This window comes from Xenopus tropicalis, chromosome 5, assembly GCF_000004195.4.
Source record: "Xenopus tropicalis strain Nigerian chromosome 5, UCB_Xtro_10.0, whole genome shotgun sequence".
NCBI lineage: Eukaryota > Metazoa > Chordata > Amphibia > Anura > Pipidae > Xenopus > Xenopus tropicalis.
The window spans coordinates 74,905,648-74,926,709 of NC_030681.2; the positions used below are offsets into that span (position 1 = coordinate 74,905,648).

The following is a 21,062-nucleotide window of genomic DNA, read 5'->3' on the forward strand; positions in this document are numbered from 1 at the left end:
TTCTCTTGTCTCTATTTTCTTTGTAACCCTGATTAGTTCTTTACTTTTGGTAGTTTTTGCACTTTGGGGGTGGGCCTTCACTAATTACACTTCACATGACGTCATTAACATAATTTTGGCGCCGTTTTTTGGTTTATGAGTGGGTTTGCTGTAATGTTTGTTCACTTTGAGAAAGGCTGTGGACACAGCCGAAACGTTAGTCTGACACAATAAAGCTTCTTTATTTTTCATTAAGACCTGTGAGTGCGGCATCCATTTTTCCTGTTGGTATATATGGATATATCTTTGTAAGTCTATGTAAAGTCAGTATTAGTGTGTGTGTATACGTGCACTGGCATTCGTTTGGAGGGGTTGAACTTGATTGATTTTGGTCATTTTTCAAGCCAACATCACTTTGTAACTATGACATAGCATCAGCCTTAGTATTTATAAAGTCAAAATTAGGGATGGACCAAATTCACTAGGATTCTGCTGAACCCTGAATCCTTCGTGAAAGTTTTGGCTGAATACTGAACCAAATCTAAATTTGCATATGCAAAAGATAAGGAGGGGTCAAAGAGACCCACTCTGGGCACACAGTGAAAAATTTTCAACTTCCGTGTTTATGTGAAAAAAAGTCACATGATTTGAAGGATTTGGATTTAGTTCAGGCAGGTTCATGGATTCTGACGAATACTGCTGAAGAAGGCTGAATTCCAAACAGAATCCTGGATTCAGTGCATCCCCAGTCAAAACAAAAAAATATTTGCAAGATTGAACCTGGAAAAAAAGAATGACCAGCATGTCTGATGATAGGTGAGTAAGAAGCTATAAAGATTTCCATGGTGCAGTATGGACAGGAATAATACCATAAAGCCAGTTTAAACAGGGAAATTTGGCTCAAAAATGTTTTAGTATATAGGGCACACAAGGTCAAAAAACAGAGCTGTCAACCCAGGGACCCTGCAAAAATTTTTTGCACCAACTGGAGGTGACATCATGCAAGTGTATGCGTAACCTGATGGTTACATCACTGCGTTTGCGCTAGTCCTCTCTTGAAGCCACTGAATGCTACCCGCGAATACACGTATGGTCCCTATGATGCCACTGACTGCTTACTGCGCATGCGTGCTCTGAATCTAAAGAGAACCTGTATGGTGAAGGGAGACCGGGGAAGGGGGTGACAGCTTTGTCAAAAAGGTATGCGCGTGTGCACACCTAGAGACAAGCACAGGGACCCTGTGACTGAGCAACAGACTTTACATTTGTGTGCTGAAATTTGCACACCTTCTCTAGTTCATATATTTTTTTTGTGTGTAACCAGAGATAAAATAGGTATTCTGCAACCAGAGTTACCAAGTGTGGTAACAGAATGTTTACAAAATTTTAAAAAAGAGCCCAAAAAACCCCACACATGTTTGGGAAATTAATTTAATAATAAATACTTTGCCTCTATCAATAGAGTTTTGGGACTTTTTGGGACTATGTTTAAAGGAGAAGGAAAGGCTAATAAAGAGTTTATCTCAAGCTGCAGGCATACCTTCAGTTGTCTCAATAGTGCTCTTAAAGGAACAGTAACATCAAAAAATTAAAGTGTTTTTAAAGTAATTAAAATACAATGTGCTGTTGCTCTGCAAAAAAATTGTGTTTTTGCTACAGAAAAGCTCCTATATAAATAAGCTGCTGTGTAGCCGTGGGGGCAGCCATTCAAGCTGGAAAAAAGGAGAAAAGGCACAGGTTACATAGCAGATAACTAGTAGATAAGCCCCATATAATGGGGGTTTGTCTGTTATCTGCTAAGTAACCTGTGCCTTTTCTCCTTTGTATGGCTGCCCCCATGGCTACACAGCAGCTAACTTATATAAACTATAGTAGTCTTTCTGAGGCAAACACACCAGTTGTAGCAATGCAGGGCAACAGTACATTATATTGTTATTACTTTTATACACTTTCATTTTTTGGTGTTACTGTTCCTTTAAGTCTCCCCATATTTCACCTGTTCAGAAGATCAGAAACCAAACAGGAAAAAAAAATGCTGAGCTGGGTAGAGAAGATTCCCATAATACCTTATTCCTGCACAGACCCTGGGACCTGAGATCCTTAGTTTCCACATGCGCACACATCAGGAGCGTCTGGTTGCTATGGCGATGCAGACCAGGACAGCTGGCAGGAGGAGAAGCAAGAAGTGAGGCGGCAGGTGCGGGGAGCCCATTTCAGTGCCAGTGTGAGTCTGTGCTGTAATATGCTTTAGGCTGCCCTCTCACTAACGCACAGTATGACGTTGGCGAACAGCCAACAGGTCCCCTCATTAGATACCGGGTCTTGTACCCCTGCCCTGAATATTATACTCGGCGACCGGTGGTTTGTGAGCCGGCAGATGCGGGATCAGAGGGGGGGGTTGTGCTTTTCAGCAATAGCCCATACAGGCATGCTGGACAAGATTGCGGCGCCGTTCACTGCAACAAGTATGTAGTTTCTAGCATGTGTATCTCTGTAAATCTTTCATTAGGCAACCCAGAAATATAGCGTTTTTACTCAGTAATAGTAGTACTATTTATTTTAGTGTGCTTAATAGGTTTTGACTTTCCTTGTCCTTTAACTTTCCTGTACATTGTTGCAGAAAACATTGGCACTTGACAAAACATGGCTAAGATATTGTCACTTTTGCTCTACAATTCACAACAAATCTTTTTATTTAACTGATGTAATGATTATTTTGGGAACCATTTAGTTCCTTTTAGTCGTGTAGTTGGGAAAAGCATAAAGCCAATTTCATACTGGATTTTCCATCACTCTAAATATCTCTCTAAATGGAACAGCATCATTACTTCATCTGAGTCAGGTTATTGTGCTTTCAAACAGTTCTGCTGGTAATCAATTTCCTCTCCAGTGTCTAATGCATGCAGTGTATAGGAGGAGCAGCTAAGTGTACAAAAGCTTTCCAAAGAGAAAGCACCGAGTGAGGAATGGAAGAGAAAACAGCCTGAAAGGGCAATAAGCTACATTTTCATGAAGTAAAACCTGCACCAAAGAAGGAGTGATCAGAATTTTCATTCTAGTTTCATATCATCAAGATGTCAAGGTCATTAAATCGAAAACAAGAGATCTACAAAATAGTAAGGATTTTTTTCTGCTAGTCATTTCTGAGACATTTTGCATACTTCTACCCTAATGCAAATAGGATGCTAAGAAAGTAAATGTTGAAGAATAGGGCAAAAGGGATTTAATTTACCATTATTAGGACAATAACGGTGCTTGCAATACATTAAAGTAAATACTGGTCCTCAAAATTAGCAAGTTTATATTTCTGTGTGTTCTCTAATGGTGAATAGGGTTTTACAGTAATTTATAGACTGGTATTAAATTAATGTACTGGAGAGAAAGGTGCATAAGCATATTAAAGTAAGGGTATAGGAGTATATTAGTTTGTTGCTATTATGTTTTTGTGAGAGAGTGGTTTTGCGTATAAGTAAGTATAGGACTATAGGGGTCTTTTAAGATAGATGGGGGTGTGCAGAGCACAAGGGTGGAAGAGATCAGCATTTATTTAACAAGTACTATTTGCTGCAGTTTGTACTTTTGCACCTGGGGGTGCAGGGCAGCACTGTCCTTAACACATCACTCTGCACGAATACAGTGCTGCCAAACACAGGCGGGGTTCTGTTTGTGAGCACAGAGACCTGTGCAATTCGGGAACACCAAAAGGCAGTGTGCAGAATGCAAAAAATGCAGCTGTTCTTTCCACTTTTTCACTTTTGCTTACTTCAGTTCAGTAAATGACCCTTCATGAGTATTAGCTCAGGATTGCGTGTTAGAGTATAAAAGTGTGTTTGCCCAGTGGAGCATTATGAATGCACAAAGTATATTATTGTCAACCAAGGAAAAATTCTGTAGCTTACATAGATGGATAGTGGATAGAACTTAATGTACAGACAAATCTACCACTCTGCATCATATCTCATATTTTCCCTCATTGTTGCCAATAAACTTGTCTTTGTTATTCTCTGGAGAAATGACACACAGGTTAATTTGGATTATTTGGATTATAGGCACCATTTTTCTTTCTTTAATATAGGTATGGGATCTGTTATCTGGAAACCCGATATCCAGAAGGTTCTAAATTATGGGTGGGCCATCCCCCACCCAACCATTGTAAGCAAGTAATTTTGAAAAATGATTTCCTTTTTCTCTGTAATAAGAAAACAGTACCTTGTACTTGATCCCAACTAAAATATAATTAATCCTTTTTGGAGGCAAAACAATCTTATTGGGTTTAATTAATGTTTAAATTATTTTTTAGTATACTTAAGGTATGGAGATCCAAATTACAGAAAGAACCCTTACCCAGGTCCTGAGCAATCTGGATAACAGTCCCATACCTGTATATCTGTATACGTGTGATATTTAATTAACTTTATTTTGAATTCTATTTTTTTTGTATGCTCCTTGTCTTAGCAATAATGCACAGAGTATCAGGAAAGTGCATTAATAGATATGAACCATGTTAGTCATGCCTTCCCACTCACTTGGTTGCACATCCCTGACCTTTGTTCAGAAATAACATAAGATCAACATAACAATATAAGATTTATATATTTTTTGTTAACTATAAAGTCTGTGGAAATTTAAACCTAATGCTTTAGTTTTTGTTGGATTTTAATTAGCAGCTTAATTCCGCATTTCACCATCCGCGAAAGCTGCTGCAAAAAGTTGCCAATGGAAAAAATTTGCCAGGTCAAAAAAGTCGCCAAGAAAAATGTCGCTGATACAAAAAAAATTGCTGCAAAAAAATGCTCATTGACTTGGATGTGAGTGTCATCAAAGGAATTGGGTGCTGGGTAGATCCATCATTTTTTCAGAACAAATACTCTACTAACCTTAAGACACATTTATTAAACTGTACCCATTAAAACACTATGGGTTTGATTCACTAAAGGTCAATAAGCGTCATCGCATGGTTTTTTGTGTTCAAATTGACGCGATAAATAACGACCAATTGGTCGAAGTAATTTTGCATGCGTTAAATCGCGTGCTACTGCAATGCATTAATTTTAACGCATTTGCGCGTAGAAATAATACTAACACATGATTCACAAACACATATGAAGTGTTAAACCCGCTAAATATCGTATTAGTCTGTGCAAAGATTAACACCTACTTGGGGCAGGCGGTACTTAAAGAAAATTGTGGTTGGTGAGCTTTTGGCAACACAACATGGACTTTGCAGTGGGATTTTTTCAAATATGTGTTGGCCCTAGAGTGATGCAGCCTCCAGTTTCCAGGGAAATGGTCATTTTCAGAAAAGTAGTTTTACGAACGTAATAGTTATGTGCGTTAAATCATGCCCTAATATAGCAAGCGGCAAAATATATCATGCACCAAGCATTTGGGTTTTTGCTGTGCTACCACCATTGTGATAACATGGGTTTTATGTATGTGAGTGTATAGATTGGTAAGTATAGGTTGTGTGCTGGGTTTACTCGGATGGGTTGAACTTGATGGACAATGGTCTTTTTTCAACCCTATGTAACTATGTAACTGTGTGGTTTGAAGTGGGTGCAGTTTAAAAAAGGGGAGTGGTCACAACTGCGGCCCTCCATTATGTTTGTTAGAGAAATTCCGGCCATCTATCTGAGATAGATGAATGAGTCTAGCAGCAGAGTTTATAACATATTGGAGTTGTGAAAGATTTTTGGATATATACTGGCACAGTTGTACTGATAAATACAACAGGATTTGCCAAGGGTTTGAAAGTGGGGTGTAAGACAAATAGGAGTTTAAATTCTAAAAAGTTTCCATATGTGGTTGATTGAAAAGTGTTGGTGTGCACTGGAAAAAGTCTTGTTGTGCACAAAAATGTCAGTGGAAATATAATGAACTCTGTTTTAGAGAGGTTCAGTTTCAAGTGGCGCTGTGACATTCCTGGAGGAGATAGCAGGAAGGCAGTCTGTAACTGAAGAATAGAGGTCAGGAGTAGACAAGTAGATTTGGGTATCATCAACATAAAGGCATTGAAAAATGGGGCGCTTTATTGCCCCCAGGAAATCCCTCTCCTGCATTCAATAAAAAAAATGATTTAGCAAGATCTTTATTAAAGATTTTTAATAAATAATTCTATTTCATATCACTTTACAATAACACAATAGTTAAAAATATCAGCTACAGTAAATTATCTGTCCATAGTTATGGTGGGTACAAAGAACAGTGCATTGTGAAAACTCCATTTCAATGTATGATACAGTCTGGATATTTAAATATAATACACTTACCAGCATATACAGAATGTCTATTTAAAGTGCATTCTATTGGCATTAGTAGCTTTTTGCTTAACTTTAATTACATATTTCTTTCTTTGACATGTGCCCTTGTGCTTGTCTAGAAACATAAAATTTGACACTATGACGATAGTTCTAAACCAAAATGCTTGAGTCAGATAATAAAATGACATTGTTATTTCAGGCCATGTTTAACCTACATTATTTATTAAGTGGTAGACCTCAAGTGCAGTTATATTTAGATGTAAAGGCTTCAGTGCAGAAGCTTCTTCACACTAATTTCTATTGATTATAACTGTTACAAGGACAATGCTAAATCAACCACACTGGGACCAAATCTGCTTAAATTTTCTATTTCGTCTAGAGATGCTTTCTCCCTAGATGCCCCTGTATGGATATTGCAACTTTATGTACTATTGAAAAGCTAAACTAAAAATAAATAAACATTGCCAAACAGGGCAAAATTAAACACATTCAATTCTCTAATAGACTTCAAAAAGAGTTTATAGGTCCCTCTTATCACATCAGTATCCAGGCCGCTCCTGCCATGAGGCAGGGTGAGAACTTTTTGCTGCCCCTGGTAACTTTAAGAGACAAATTTCCGTTTTTTGAAATGGAAATTTAGCTCTTCTAGTGCAGAAAGTGCAATAGCAGTCTTTGCACTAACGACTCAATGCCACCAGGACCCGCTCCGACATAGAAGAGGTAAGAGCAGAGTGTGTAAGGGGGGCGGTATTGGTAACATCCCCAGAAATGGCACTTTCTGTATCCACTCAGTTGTATCGCTTAGGGAATTTAGGGAATACAGTGTACTCTGCCTCTGTGTTTAGGGAATACAGTGTACTCTGGGAATTTTTGCCTTCTGACACATCTTTCTCACTAAAGGCTAATGCCACATGGAGCTAATTCTCTGCAGATAAACACAGGCAGAGACTCCATCTCTACATCTACACAGGCATCAGACTTTCCCAGAGTTATTGCGTTTTTGCTGGTTAGGGTTGCCATCCAAACAAAGGGGATAGGGCTGTTAGCATCAGGGTGGGACAGTGATGCTAGGGGTCGGCATGATGATATCAGGTACAGGAACAATGACATCTTAACCCTAATAGACAGTTAAGATGTGAATAGTAGAGACAATCTGAACTGTTTGGTTCAAAACCCAACAGGTGGCAACCCTAGCCCGGGTGTAGGTACATGGAGAGGATTCTGGCACCAATATGCATACTTGGGCATTTCAGGTCTAAAATCCCTTCTGTAGGGGCACAGAGGTTGATTCTCGCTTGTATTTTTCTGCAGGGTAAGAATCAGCCCTGTGTGGTATTAGGTTAAAGCCCTTCTCCTTGGGGGAATATTTCTCTGCCCTGTGCCCTGCTCTCCAAGGGACAGAGGTGTGCAAGTACCTAGTTGAGGATGGCTCATCATACAGATGAAGCTTATTGCATGTAGATATTTTGCCCAGATGGCTGACTCACCAAGGCATTCCTTTTAAATAAACTATCCTGTCTTTATCTGTTACAATAAATGCTGATATAATGTGTCATGCTCCACTGTGTCTACACTGGATCTAACAATAGTGTATAACTCATGTATTACTCTATTTTATTTTTTCATTTAAATTTTAAATGCAATTTTTTTATTCTACAGTTAAAATGTTTCAAATATATAAATAAATAAATGTCATTGTGGCATAGGAACTGTATTTTTGGTTCAGTAGGATAGGAACCATATGCTAGTGGCTATAAGCACCAGGGTTCTTCATTAGAAGATTGTACTGAGCAAAATGACCCCAGTAGCAGTGTCATTGGTAGCTATATATATATATATATATATATATATATATATATATATTTAATATTATGATACTTAAGAAACATTGCACAAGGAAATTTCTTTTTGTCATCCATGGTTGGCATGCATTCAATAGCTAAAAATATGTATGATTTTCCTATAACTGCTTTTTTGTCGCATCCAAATCAGTCACTTACTGCTGTTTAATATTAATGTATTATGGTTTGAAAGCACAAGCATTCTGATGCCCATTATAAGCTGCAAAATGTCAAATTACTAAAAAAAAAAGATAGTGGCAAAGCAATTTCACTGCTCATTAATTCAGTGTAAATAGATTTACAAACAAACTTTGCTTATTCTAACAAACGTAAGTACAGGTATTGGATATAATATTCTTAATTTTGTATCAGTTTGCTTTTTTTCTTGTATTAAGTAGACAGTAACTTGTTCCTGATAATAGCTAAGCTAGCATAAATCCATATTGATGGCAAAACAATCCTGTGGTTTTATTAATATTTAAAAATATTTTTAGCAGCTCTTAGGCTACTGTGGAAAAACCTTATATTTGGAAAACCTCTCAGGTACGAAGCATTCTGAATAACAGATCCCACACTTGTAATGTGTCTGTATAGGAATAAGTCTTTATTATTTTTGTATCTTCATGTCTTACAGGATTGGCAATTACCTGCCGTCTCATCGTCTGCTTCAGCACATCATATTGTATGTACATTTTGTGTAAGATCAAAGCATGGTTGAGCAATAACTTTAATGTGTATATATGCCCTGTGTGTAATGCACTGTCCTTCATACATTAAGGGTGAAGACACACAAAGCTACTAGTAGCAGCTACTTGTCATGGCTACTAAAATAGACAATGCTGATACTTTACTGATAATTGTCTCTACATGTGTTTTATCAAAGGCAATTCTCAGTATTGTCTATGGCAGGGTATTTTCTGGCATTTAGTAGCTGTGACAAGTAGCTGCTACTAAGCAGCCCCATGTGTCTTCACCCTAAGACATTATGGGCCTGATTCACTAAAGTGCAATAAAAATTATCGCACGCTTTTTTGCGTTAAAAAACGCAAAATAATTTGCGCGCGATTCACCATAGTATTATCGCGTGCGAAAAATCGCCATTTTCACATGGGTTATCTCTCGCACTAGTTTTACCACATGCGTTAATTTCCGCGCTGAAAAGAATACGATCGCATGATTCACTATAACTTTTGCGCACTAAATATCGCATTCGGCTATGCGAAAATTGACACCTACTACAGGCAGGTGAAAAATTATACAAAAGTACAGTAAATGATTTTTTGCAATAAAATATGGACTTACAGTGTTATTTATTCAAGTCTGTGTTTCCCCTAGAGTGATGCAGCCGCCAGTTTGCAGCGAAATGTTCATTTTTAATACAGTCATTTTCTGCAAGTATTGGCGTGTATGGTTAACATGGCGTGCGTTCATTTGCGCGACTATTTATATTTGGCTTCGCCAGGCATGGATTCGCAGCAAATTTTTGGACGTGCGTTGAATTTTTTCGCGGCGGATTTTTTCATGCGTTTCGCAAAACAATCCGCCAATGGCAAAACGCATGAAAAAATTCGGCACGCAAAAATTCGCGGCAATTACAAAAATTTATACAAGCGGCAAAAAATAATAGTCACAGCAACAATTTTTTTGCCCGCACAACATTTTTGCCGTTTCGTGGATCTTTCGAAAGATATTTAAATTTTTCACTAAAGATAACCAGAACCAAACATTTTTAAAGTGGATCAAACTATTATACCAGCATCCCACAGCAAGAGTCAGAGTAAATGGGATTATATCTCCCGCATTTTCCCTGGAGAGAGGGACTCGCCAAGGCTGTCCGCTCTCACCAATATTATTTGCCCTAGCCATAGAGCCTTTAGCCATACTGATCAGGAACTCCCCAGATATTAGAGGCCTTACATATGGTAATATCCAAGAAAAATTATCGCTATACGCAGATGATCTACTAATATACCTGGCAGATTCAAGTGCTTCGCTGACCTCTCTGCTGCAACAGGTGGACAAATTTGGACACTACTCCGGTCTGCGAATCAACTGGGATAAATCAATCCTCTGCCCTATAGATCCTCTCCAACCACAACCAATAATACCCAATATACCTTTAAAATGGGCCAATCAATTTAAATATTTAGGAGTCTGGATAACCGCAGATCCTACCAAGTACATACTACTTAACCTAGACCCCTTGCTGTCAGATCTCAAAACCCGACTGATTCAATGGTCCAAGTTACCACTTTCACTCTGGGGCCGCATAAATATAATAAAAATGATATACCTCCCCAAATTTTTATACATATTACATAATGCCCCAATTTTTATCCCTAAAACTTTCTTTAAGAAGCTTAACCAGATTATCCTACCATTTATTTGGAACAATCGACCCCCCAGAATGGCCTGGACAAAACTATGCGCTCCACTAACGGAGGGAGGCCTAGCCTTCCCCCACTTTTTTCAATACTTCTTAGCCTCACAAATACATTACCTACACTGGTGCTTCATTCATGACCCCTACAATCCAAATCTACAGCTTCAGGCAACAATACTTGGCTCCCTGGAAGGATTACGCAACTTTCCTTACCGGCATCTTAAAGATACAGCCCCACTGCCAACAACTCTAACTACTCCACATAAAGCCTGGACCACAGCACTTATACTACTCAAACACCCGCCACCCTTACTTACATCTAGACTTCCACTATGGGGCAACAAATATCTACCACAATTTAGGACACTACAAAATTTCATTTACTGGCCTCGCCATAATATTAAATACCTGGGAGATCTTATGGAACACTCAACCTTCCCAACATACCTGCAGATCCGAGAGAAAGCACAGCAACCTACTCTCCCCTTTTACAAATATTTACAGTTGCGATCAGTGTTCAGGGACCAATTTGCCACTCTCACCCCCCAACTCATTTATTAACCAGCGGAGGCTACTTTACAATCTAGTAACCCAGTAAAGCTCACCTCAAATCTATATCAAAATCTACTTTCAACAGGTCCAAAACCCTTCCACTCTGCACAAGTGTGGTGGACTTCCCAAATACCAGCACTCACCCAAGACGATTGGGAAGAGGCAACAGACGCAATGTACAACTGTCTTATATCTACCAGAGACAGACTTATACAGTATAAAACTTTCCATCACCTGTATATCACACCACTAAGATTGCACCAGATGGGCCGTACCCCAACAAATCACTGCCCGAGATGTGCAGCAAGCTCTGCCAACTTTTTTCACATGATCTGGTCATGCCCCCATATCGCTAAATTCTGGTCAGCAGTGACCAAATATCTATCAAATAACTTAGCCTTCCCCACTGTGACCGCTCCTGAAACCTGCTTGCTAGGAGTCCTAGACACTATAATTGCCCAAAATAGCTCCCGGCTACGCTACAGAATATTGCTGTTCTATGCCAAAAAAACAGTTGCAATGCACTGGATGGGCACTACCCTCCCCACTGTCACAGCCTGGAAGAATCTAGTGAATGCTGTTGTCCCTCTTTACAAACTTACATATGAGAACAGGGGCGTGTCCGATAAATTCGATAAAGTTTGGGGTCCTTGGTGTGATCTGGAGGGAAACTGAAGGACTCTACTCCCATTCACATGGTAAAATCCCCGGCGTTTCCCCACTTCTCTCTACCACATCCTGAACACTTAGCTCAGTAGGTTGATGAACCCGATACTATGTAACTGCCGCCAGATCCATCCTTAAACTTTGTATTGTTACACTTTCCCCCTTGATGTTTGTAACAAACCTTAAAGGAACAGTAACACCAAAAAATGAAAGTGTATAAAAGTAACAAAAATATAATGTGCTGCTGCCCTGCACTGGTAAAAGTTGTGTGTTTACTTCAGAAAGTCTACTATAATTTATATAAATAAGCTGCTATGTAGCCATGGAGGCAGCCATTCAAAGGAGAAAAGGCACAGGCACATAGCAGATAACAGATAAAACACTATTGTATTCTACAGAACTTATCTGTTATCTGCTATGTAACCTGTGCCTTTTCTCCTTTTTTCCAGCTTGAATGGCTGCCCCCGTGGCTACACAGCAGCTTATTATATAAATTATAGTAGTGTTACTGTAGCAAACACACCAGTTTTACCAGTGCAGGGCAACAGTGCATTATATATTCATTACTTTAAAGCTCTTTCATTTTTTAGTGTTACTGTTCCTTTAAAGACAGACCTGAAAAGAAAGACTAGCATATTCTCTTTACTGTAATGTTAAATGTGTTATTTTATGTTTTTGTTTGTATAAAAAGCAATAAAACATACCTTTCAAAAAAAAAAGATAACCAGAACACATTTGCTCATCACTAGTGGCTACTATTTAAAAGCATCTACTATTTATATGATACCATTTATATGCTACCATTTATATGTGGCTAATATTTATATACACCATTTATATGCGGCGACAATTTTAATACACTATTTCTAAGCTACCATTCATATGCGGCGACTATTCGCGGGCGTAATTTAGCACATGTACCAGCAAATACCGCATTGAAATAGTCTTCGTGAGTTAAATAACGCATGCAATATCGCGCGTAAAAAAGCGCGAGTATGCTTATAGTGAATCGTGCGAAAAATCGCCAAAATTAAGCCGCGGTAAAAATTTTAGCGCACAATAAAAATAGCGCACGTTTTATCGCCCTTTAGTGAATCAGGCCCTATGTCTGTGTTTTTGTATCACTGCAGCTTATGCAACTGGAGTTATTTTATAAATTCAAACCAGTAATTGTTCTGTTGTTACATTTTATATTTAAGCTAAAAAACAGAGCAAATGTGTGATAGACCATGAGATGTACAGTACACAGGTTCCGCTGGTTGAATAGGCGTAATATTTTGTGGGGTATTCTCTTGTTCCTCCACACCTTTTCACTCATTGGGAAACCTTGAATCCAATATAACTGATAAATGGAGGGCACACTAAATGTATCCACATTTCCCTGGTCACTATGGCAGCCTTTACACTAAGAGTTTCCCCTCCCCCCTTGTTGGTAGGACAGGTTGATCAACCCCCCAATCAGAAACACCTACCTACATATACACCCCTCCTACCCTTTTGCCCTTTTTTTAAGGGTTTTTAGGCTCTAAAAGTTTTTATTTTATGGCTCACAAAGTCCCACAATGGGACTTGTCACTTGGGGAGTTGGCCTCTCTCCCTAAAAGGGTTGATAAAAGGGTCTCCTCGTAGAGGAGTCATATCAACCGGTGACCTCGTTTTTAGGCAGCCCGAGGTCAAGGTCCAGCGCGCATTGGGACTAATCCTATGGCAGACACTGTGTTATTACCTGCGTGTTACACCAGGTCGGGCGGCACCATCTTCCTCTCTCTCTCTCTCTCTCTCTCTCATTCCCTTCCGACAGTCTCTTGGGTGGCGTGCAGGGCATTGCGATATGGGCGCCGCCATTTTCTTGGTGGGCGTGCCGCACTTTTCCCAGTCGGGTTGGCGTCTCTCTCTCTCTATTCTGACCGGTAAGGCGGTAAGGGATGTCTTCTGGGGGGGGGGGGAAGGGGGGCATACTTAAAGCTTGTGGGTGTGTATTTTGAAACTCAGTTTTGAGTTTCAAAACAAATTCTTTTCTATTCTTACTAGATTCCTCCAATGGAGTCTCAAGTGCCAAGTAGCCCAGAAAATGCTGCTCATGATACTAGGAGGTGAGCCATGGTTAGAGGGTAAGTTGTTTGCTGTTACGAAAAGAGTGCAATATTCAAAGATCATTCTATTTTTGCAGTGTGGCTTCGCCAAGGAAGGGGAGCAGTAAAGAGAAAAACAGAACATGTATAGCATGTGAGAATCCTGCTCAAAAGCATTCAAAATTATGTGAGAGATGTTCAAGGAGGTTAGCAGGAGATGCAGCTGCAGACGCAGCAGACATTATGAAATGGATTAAGGATGCAGTCACAGAGGGAGTAAAAGCGGCCACAAAAAGGGCCAGAAACAACTTCAGATACATGTGGCAGTAATTGGGATACAGCGAGTCCATCTATTACAGTTGAAGGATCAGATATATCAGAGGATGAGGAGGTGAGAGAAGATGAAAGAAACACTTATTTTGACTTATCATTAGTGGAACCATTGATGTGAAGACCAATGACAGCGTTACCAGTGGAGGATGTGGTCTCATTCATCAATCCTATGGAAAGGAAGATGGAGGCTTCCCTTAAAAAGTCATATTCTGCGTTGGGTGCTACAGTTAAGCCAGCACTGGCATTAACATCGGTGTCTAGAGCTCTTCAGTGTTGGGTCCAGAATGTGAAAACAGCCTTAAAGGAGGGAGTAGACAGAGCAAGCATAGTGGATGCATTGTCGGAAGTCAAGTTGGCATCGGACTTCATAGCAGAGACCTCAGTCGATCTGGTCAAGTCATCATCCAGAGCCATGGCACTTTCAGTGGCAGCACGCAGAACCTTGTGGTTACCTCCATGGAATGCAGACAAAGCTTCTAAGATGAGCCTGTGCAACTTACCATTTGAGGGGTCTATGTTGTTTGGCCCAAAATTGGATGATATTATAAAAAGAGTGACAGGAGGAAAAAGTGTGTTCCTGCCACAAGAGCGTTCTTCTGCTATTGAGGGCAGGACAGGAAAGTCATCTTTTCAGGACAAAATATTTCCTAAGGAGAGACGGCAGTTTCCAGATACCAGACAAGGTGGAAGAGGTAATCAATGGAAGGCGAGTCAGAGTTCACTCTTTAAATTGCAGAAGTTCGGAGGAGGTGCTAGACAGGCCAAGAAACCTTTCTGAAATCAGGGCAGTCCAGTCCTCATATATACCCAGAAGATTAGAAAGATTTGTGGAGGTCTGGACAGAGTCAGTAAAAGACCAATGGGTGTTACAAACATCAGAAAGGGGATATTACCTGGAATTCGAGGAGGTTCCAAAACACAGTCTTTTTCAGTTATCGAAAATTCCACGTCACGAGCAGAAGAAGAAGATCATGATGGATTATATTCAACAGTTGATCCATGATGGAGCGGTGATACCGGTTCCGGAACAGTTCAGGGGAAAATGTGTGTATTCAAAGGTTTTTTTGCTGAAGAAAAAGACAGGGGATTTTCAGCCGGTGTTAGATCTGAGGCCAATAAACTCATATTTGAAGGTGGAAGGTTTCAAGATGGAATCAATTCAGTCTATCCACAAGAAGATTGGATGTTGTCGCTGGATCTAAAGGACGCAAATCTTCATATACCAGTGGTGGAGACTCATCAAAAGTTTCTAAGATTTTCGGTAGGAAGAGAGGCACATTTCCAATTCACATGCCTTCCGTTTGGTTTAGCGACTTCACCAAGAGTATTTACAAAGGTCCTGCAAGTCCTAATAGCAGTAAGTAAGGAAGTTTGGAATACAGATTTATCACTATCTAGACAACTTACTTTTAAAAGCAAAGAATCCAGATATGCTAGTAAGTCACAGATAATTCATCATTCAGTTTCTTCAATCCCATGGTTAGGAAATAAATATGCAGAAAAGTCAACTTCTCCCAACACAGGATTTAGTGTATTTGGGGGCCAGATTCTTAACAAAGAAAGCAATAGTGACATTGCCGGAACTAAAAAAGGAAAAAGTAAGGAAGGTATTGTGAAACTACTGAGGAAAGCCAAGACTACAGCCAGAGAGGTGAGCAGTGCATTAGGTCTTTTGAACTCCACAATCCCTATGCTGAAATGGGCCAGATGGCATGTGAGACCGTTGCAGCAATGTTTTCTGAAGCAATGGAGGAAGTCAGATCCAGATTGAAACAGGAGATGAAGTGGTGGTTGATAGAACAGAATCTAAACAGAGGGAAATCATTGAAGCAAATAAAGTGGAGATCCTTGACAACAGACTCCAGTCCCCTAGGCTGGGGAGCTCACCTGGATCATACGTATCTGCAGGGAACCTGGAATGCAGAAGAGTCTCTACTGCCAGCCAATGTTCTAGAACTCAGAGCAGTAACAAGAGCACTTCAGAGCTTGGATCACAGTATCAGAGGTGCCACTCTTCGAATCAGATCAGACAATGTGGCAACGGTCATGTATATAAAAAAGCAAGGAGGTACTCGCAGTGTAGGCTTGTTGAGGGAACTACAGCCCCTCATGGAGTGAGCAGAGCTACATCTTCAGGATCTGACAGCGATACATATTCCAGGAAGATCCAATCGGGTGGCAGATTTCCTGAGTCGCAACCTAATCAGCAAGCACGAGTGGGAACTGAATCAGGAAGTGTTTCTGCACATAACCAGGAAATGGAGTCAGCCAAAGAAGGATCTAATGGCAGTATGGGGGAATCAGAAAGTAAACAGATTATACTCCCGTTTCCAGTGTCCACAAGCGGAAGCGACGGATGCTTTGAGTCAGAGCTGGAGTCGACATCTGTTATACATCTTCCCTCCATTTCCACTCATTCAGAGAGTTCTGAGGAAGATCAAAACAGAGAAGGCCAATGTAATAGCAATAATTCCAGATTGGCCCAGGCAAATATGGTACCTGTTGTTGAAGTCGTTGTTGGTGGACAAACCACTAACATTGCCGGTAAGGTCAGACCTATTGACCCAGGGAGTACTCAGACATCCTTGCCCTCAGAAATTACATCTAAAGGCCTAAAGATTGAAAGGAACAGGCTGAGGCAGGAGGGGTTTTCCTCGGCAGTAGTTAACACTATGTTAGCATCCAGAAAACCCACTACTAATAAGACTTATGAGAGAGTCTGGAAAACCTTTGTATCTTGGTTACTCAAGAAGGGAGTCACTCCAGAACGGGTAACTATATGTCAAGTCCTGGATTTTGTTCAAGACGGTTTAGACAGCAACTTAAGCATTCGTACATTAAAACTGCAGACCTCAGCCATCTCGGCCATAACAGGGGTCCAGTGGGCTAAGAAAATTTTTGGCAGGGGCATTGCACATAAGGCCTCCAACAACAGCAACATGGAGTTTACCTCTGGTATTAGAGAGATTAACTCTGAGTCCTTTTGAGCCACTGGAATCAATTCCTGACATGCTATTGACTTTAAAGACGGTCTTTCTTTTAGCAGTCACATCTTCTCGCAAGCTCTGTCATCAAAATAGCCGTATACAATTTTGCAGGCGCACAGTGCCTGAGTTTTTACCTAAGGTGGTTACAGAGCAACACATGAACAAAGAGATTGTTTTACCGTCATTTTTTCCTAATCCGGAGTCAGAACAGAAGAGACAATGGCACAAATTAGACATGGTCAGATGTCTATCGATATATTTAAATAGAACAAAGGCTTGGAGAAAATCAGAGAAGCTGTTTATAATTCCTGCCGGTAATAGGAGAGGGCTGGAAGCCACTACCTCCACAATAAGCAGGTGGGTCGTTGACTGTATCAAGCGAGCTTATCAAGAGAATGGAACATGTTTTCCAAAGGGCATAAAGGCACACTCCATGAGGGCAATTAGTGCTTCATGGGCATTTCAGGCGAAAGTCCCGTTGGAAGAAGTATGTAAAGCAGCCTCCTGGAATTCTGCAAATACCTTCCTAAGGCACTACCATTTGGATGTGCAGTCCACAAAAGTATCAGATGCGGGCATAAAAGTTTTGGGACCTGTGTGTGGTCCAAAATAAATTGTTTTTCTTAAGCATCAAAAAGTGTTTGTTGTTTGAAATCCACCCTGTCAGATTACTCTATTATATCACTCTTAGGGGCACATTTATTAATCCACGAATCCGAATGGGAAAAATTCGGATTGGAAACGAACATTTTGCGACTTTTTCGTATTTTTTTACGATTTTGTCGTCGTTACGACTTTTTCGCAAATTGTCGCGACTTTTTCGTAGCCGTTACAACTTGCGCGAATTGTCACGCCTTTTTCGTAGCCATTACGATTTGCTCGTATATTGTCGCGACTTTTTCGTATTGAGCGCTCGTAAACAGTGGGCAAACCTTTCAGACTTTGCATGATTTTGGAAGCCTCCCATAGGACTCAATGGCACTCTGCAGCTCCAACCTGGCCCAAGGAAAGTCACGATACTGAAGCTTGAATGAATCCAAAACTTTCGTACTCGGCGCGACAGCTATGAAAAAATCGCAACAATTTGCGCAAGTTGTAATGCTACGAAAAAGTCGTAACGGCTACGAAAAAGTTGCGACAATTTACGAAAAATTGCAAAATACCGATCATTACGAAAAAAACGCATTCGGACGCTTTTCGGACGTTCGTGGATTAGTAAATGTGCCCCTTAGTGTGAAGGCTGCCATAGTGACCAGGGAAAAGAGAAAATTTAACTTCATACTTACCGAAATTTTCTTTTCCTGGTTCCTATGGGCAGCTTCACACTAACCCAACCCAGTAAAATGCTCGGACAAAAGACAAGGGCAAAAGGGTAGGAGGGGTGTATATGTAGGTAGGTGTTTCTGATTGGGGGGTTGATCAACCTGTCCTATCAACAAGGGGGGAGGGGAAAACTCTTAGTGTGAATGCTGCCCATAGTAACCAGGAAAAGAAAATTTCGGTAAGTAGGAAGTTAAATTTTCTCTTTTATGTGTTATAAATTACATAGTTCATGGGGTGCTAGAGATAATCACCTCCCTAATAATGAGGTATAAAGTCACCAGAAAGCGGATACCTCAATGTAAATGGGGTGATTCTCACTTTGTCCATAGGTATCAACTTTCTGGTGACTTTGCACTGTGGCTGGGTAGTATGTATTATGTTTAATACTGATGTATTATTGCTTATAACTTGAAACTGAAAAAGTGACTTTATTGAATACATTTGATTCTTCAGTAAATTGTCTACAATAATCATACCTCCTGTTGTCTAATTATTGAAGGGGTGTGCAGAGTTTGTATTATAAACCCTGTATCTAATGCCTGCCATAGGCTTGCAGCTTCCCTAGCCCAAGTGTTTGAATGGCATGCAAGCTAGGAGCATGCCAGGGTATGTCCACATGCCACCTATCACCTTACTGCAGTGCTGCCAAATGTAAAAAGTGCTACAATCAGAGGCAGGTGCAGCAAATTACCCGAGTTTTTTGCACTTTGCACATTGCCCCTACATAGTAAGTGAGTTATTTTCAGAAATATTTAACAAATATTCCCAAAATTGTAAATTACAATTACAATGCATAATATACATACCACCAGTTGGACAAAATGTAATAAAACAGAAAAATCAGACACCTGCGGACTGAGAAAACCCCAACGTTTCGAAACACAGTCTTTTGTCATGGGGATTCTTGACACGTCTGCTTTTTCTGTTTTATTACATTTTGTCCAACTGGTGGTATGTATATTATGCATTGTAATTGTAATTTACTGTTTTGTGAATATTTATCATATAAAGAGCATTATATGTTAAACATACAATTTGCTGCCTTTTTGTGGTTACTAGGTTTGCAAAACAATTGCATTTGCCCTGGTAAATCCTGGGAAATCAGCCAGGTGTGGCATTAGCCTTAGTACAAAAATAAACTGAAGATATACGACAGTCTTAGAGATGAACTCAGAAACAGAAATTATCTGAAGTCAGATTTATAGATTCACACCAGTCCTTCGGATGGTTTCAGTCTTGGTGCTGTTATTAAAACAGTGCAAGGTTCCATAGCACTTTATATTTAGCTTCTCCCACTGCCCTCCTTCCTAAGGCTCCTCTTCGCTAAGAGGGCACACAGGTCTCCGGCACAGGGTGAATTACATATCAAAAGGTAGCTGTGTATGAGAATTAAGGACATATTATTAATCTTATTATTAACATTTATTTACATAGCCCTTAAACTGTGTTTCTAACTGGCAAGTACTGCCGAGGTGCTAACGCTTTCCTTCCTCCTTGGTCTAAGCTGGTTAGCAAGCTAGCCTATTTCTATCTCTATAGCAAAAAAGGGGAAGTTGTGCTCACCGCTAAACAATTTTAAGCCATTAGGTGGGGGTGAAATAAGGGTGCTAAAAAACAATGCAGTAATATGTTATTTAATATATTTACTCCACTGCATTACAGCACTATTCAGGTACTGTTACTTCCAGGGCAGTAGTTTCCAAACTGTCACTTGGAGTATTGATGGAGGGGCTTAGCCTAAAGGCCAGTTAGAGAAAGAATGGCCATTTGATATCCTAGATACACCTGAAAGTCCAGCTTAAATATCTGTTAATGTGAGATTTTGTGTAAATATGTGTTTGCTGTCCTAACCTTATTGAAACTACTGCTGAATATTCATTTATTGAGTGAAGGGATCCCTGATTTTTACAGTACTACAAAAGAATCAATATACCCTTAATAACATAGCATACATTTTACTCTATAGCAGGGGTCCCCAACCTTTCTTACTTGTGAGCCACAGTCAAATGTAAAAAGACTTGGAGAGCAACACAAGCATCATAAAAGTTCATGGAGGTGCCAAATAAGGGCTAAGATTGGCTATTAGGCAGCCTCTATGCACACTATCAGCTAACAGGAAGCTTTATTTGGTAGTAAATCTTGTTTTTATTCAACCAAAACTTGCCACTGAGTCAGGAATTTGGGGTCACTGAGAGCAACATCCAGAGGGTTGGTGAGCTCATGAACCACTGGTTGGGGATCGCTGCTCTAGAGGCTCATTTCCACTTATCTGTTTGATTGCAGTCAGAGAATTGTGTGGATTACTAATAGGGGGACAGACTAGACCAATCAGCCAAAATGGACTTTTAAGTTGGCTGTCTTGGAGTTTGACAATGTTCTGGACTATGGCACACTGGACTTAACTGGACTTAGGCTGATGCCACACATAGCGTATGGCGTATATTTTCGGCAAGCGGAAAACACGTCTGCAGAAAATATCGGCATACTGTCCTACCTGTGCCTGCACCGGAATGAATAAGATACGCTCGGGTGCAGGCACATTTAGCCAAAAAACGCATAAAAACGCAAGACTCTCTTATGCCTACACCCAAGCGTATCTCATTCATTCTGGTGCAGGCACAGGTAGGGGACATATGGTGCGTATGGCGCATATTTTCGTCAAGCAT

General features: G+C 40.1%; 1 protein-coding gene across 2 annotated transcripts in view; it reads left to right on the forward strand.

The window, feature by feature from the left end:
- The first annotated feature begins 640 nt into the window (after nt 1-640).
- The window catches only part of trappc3l (trafficking protein particle complex 3 like), a 38,817-nt gene continuing 18,395 nt past the window's right edge, over nt 641-21,062 (forward strand). Inside the window, exons 1-2 of one of the 2 annotated variants that reach the window (XM_031902654.1) lie at nt 641-795; nt 8,715-8,762. Coding sequence is in view for 1 of the 2 variants with exons in the window: in XM_031902653.1 (XP_031758513.1) it covers nt 3,054-3,095; nt 8,715-8,762 (90 nt within the window). In the remaining variant the exon portion in view is untranslated. Of the gene's footprint in view, nt 796-2,896; nt 3,096-8,714; nt 8,763-21,062 lie in introns of those variants that run through there. The other variant, XM_031902653.1, reaches the window with a different exon arrangement.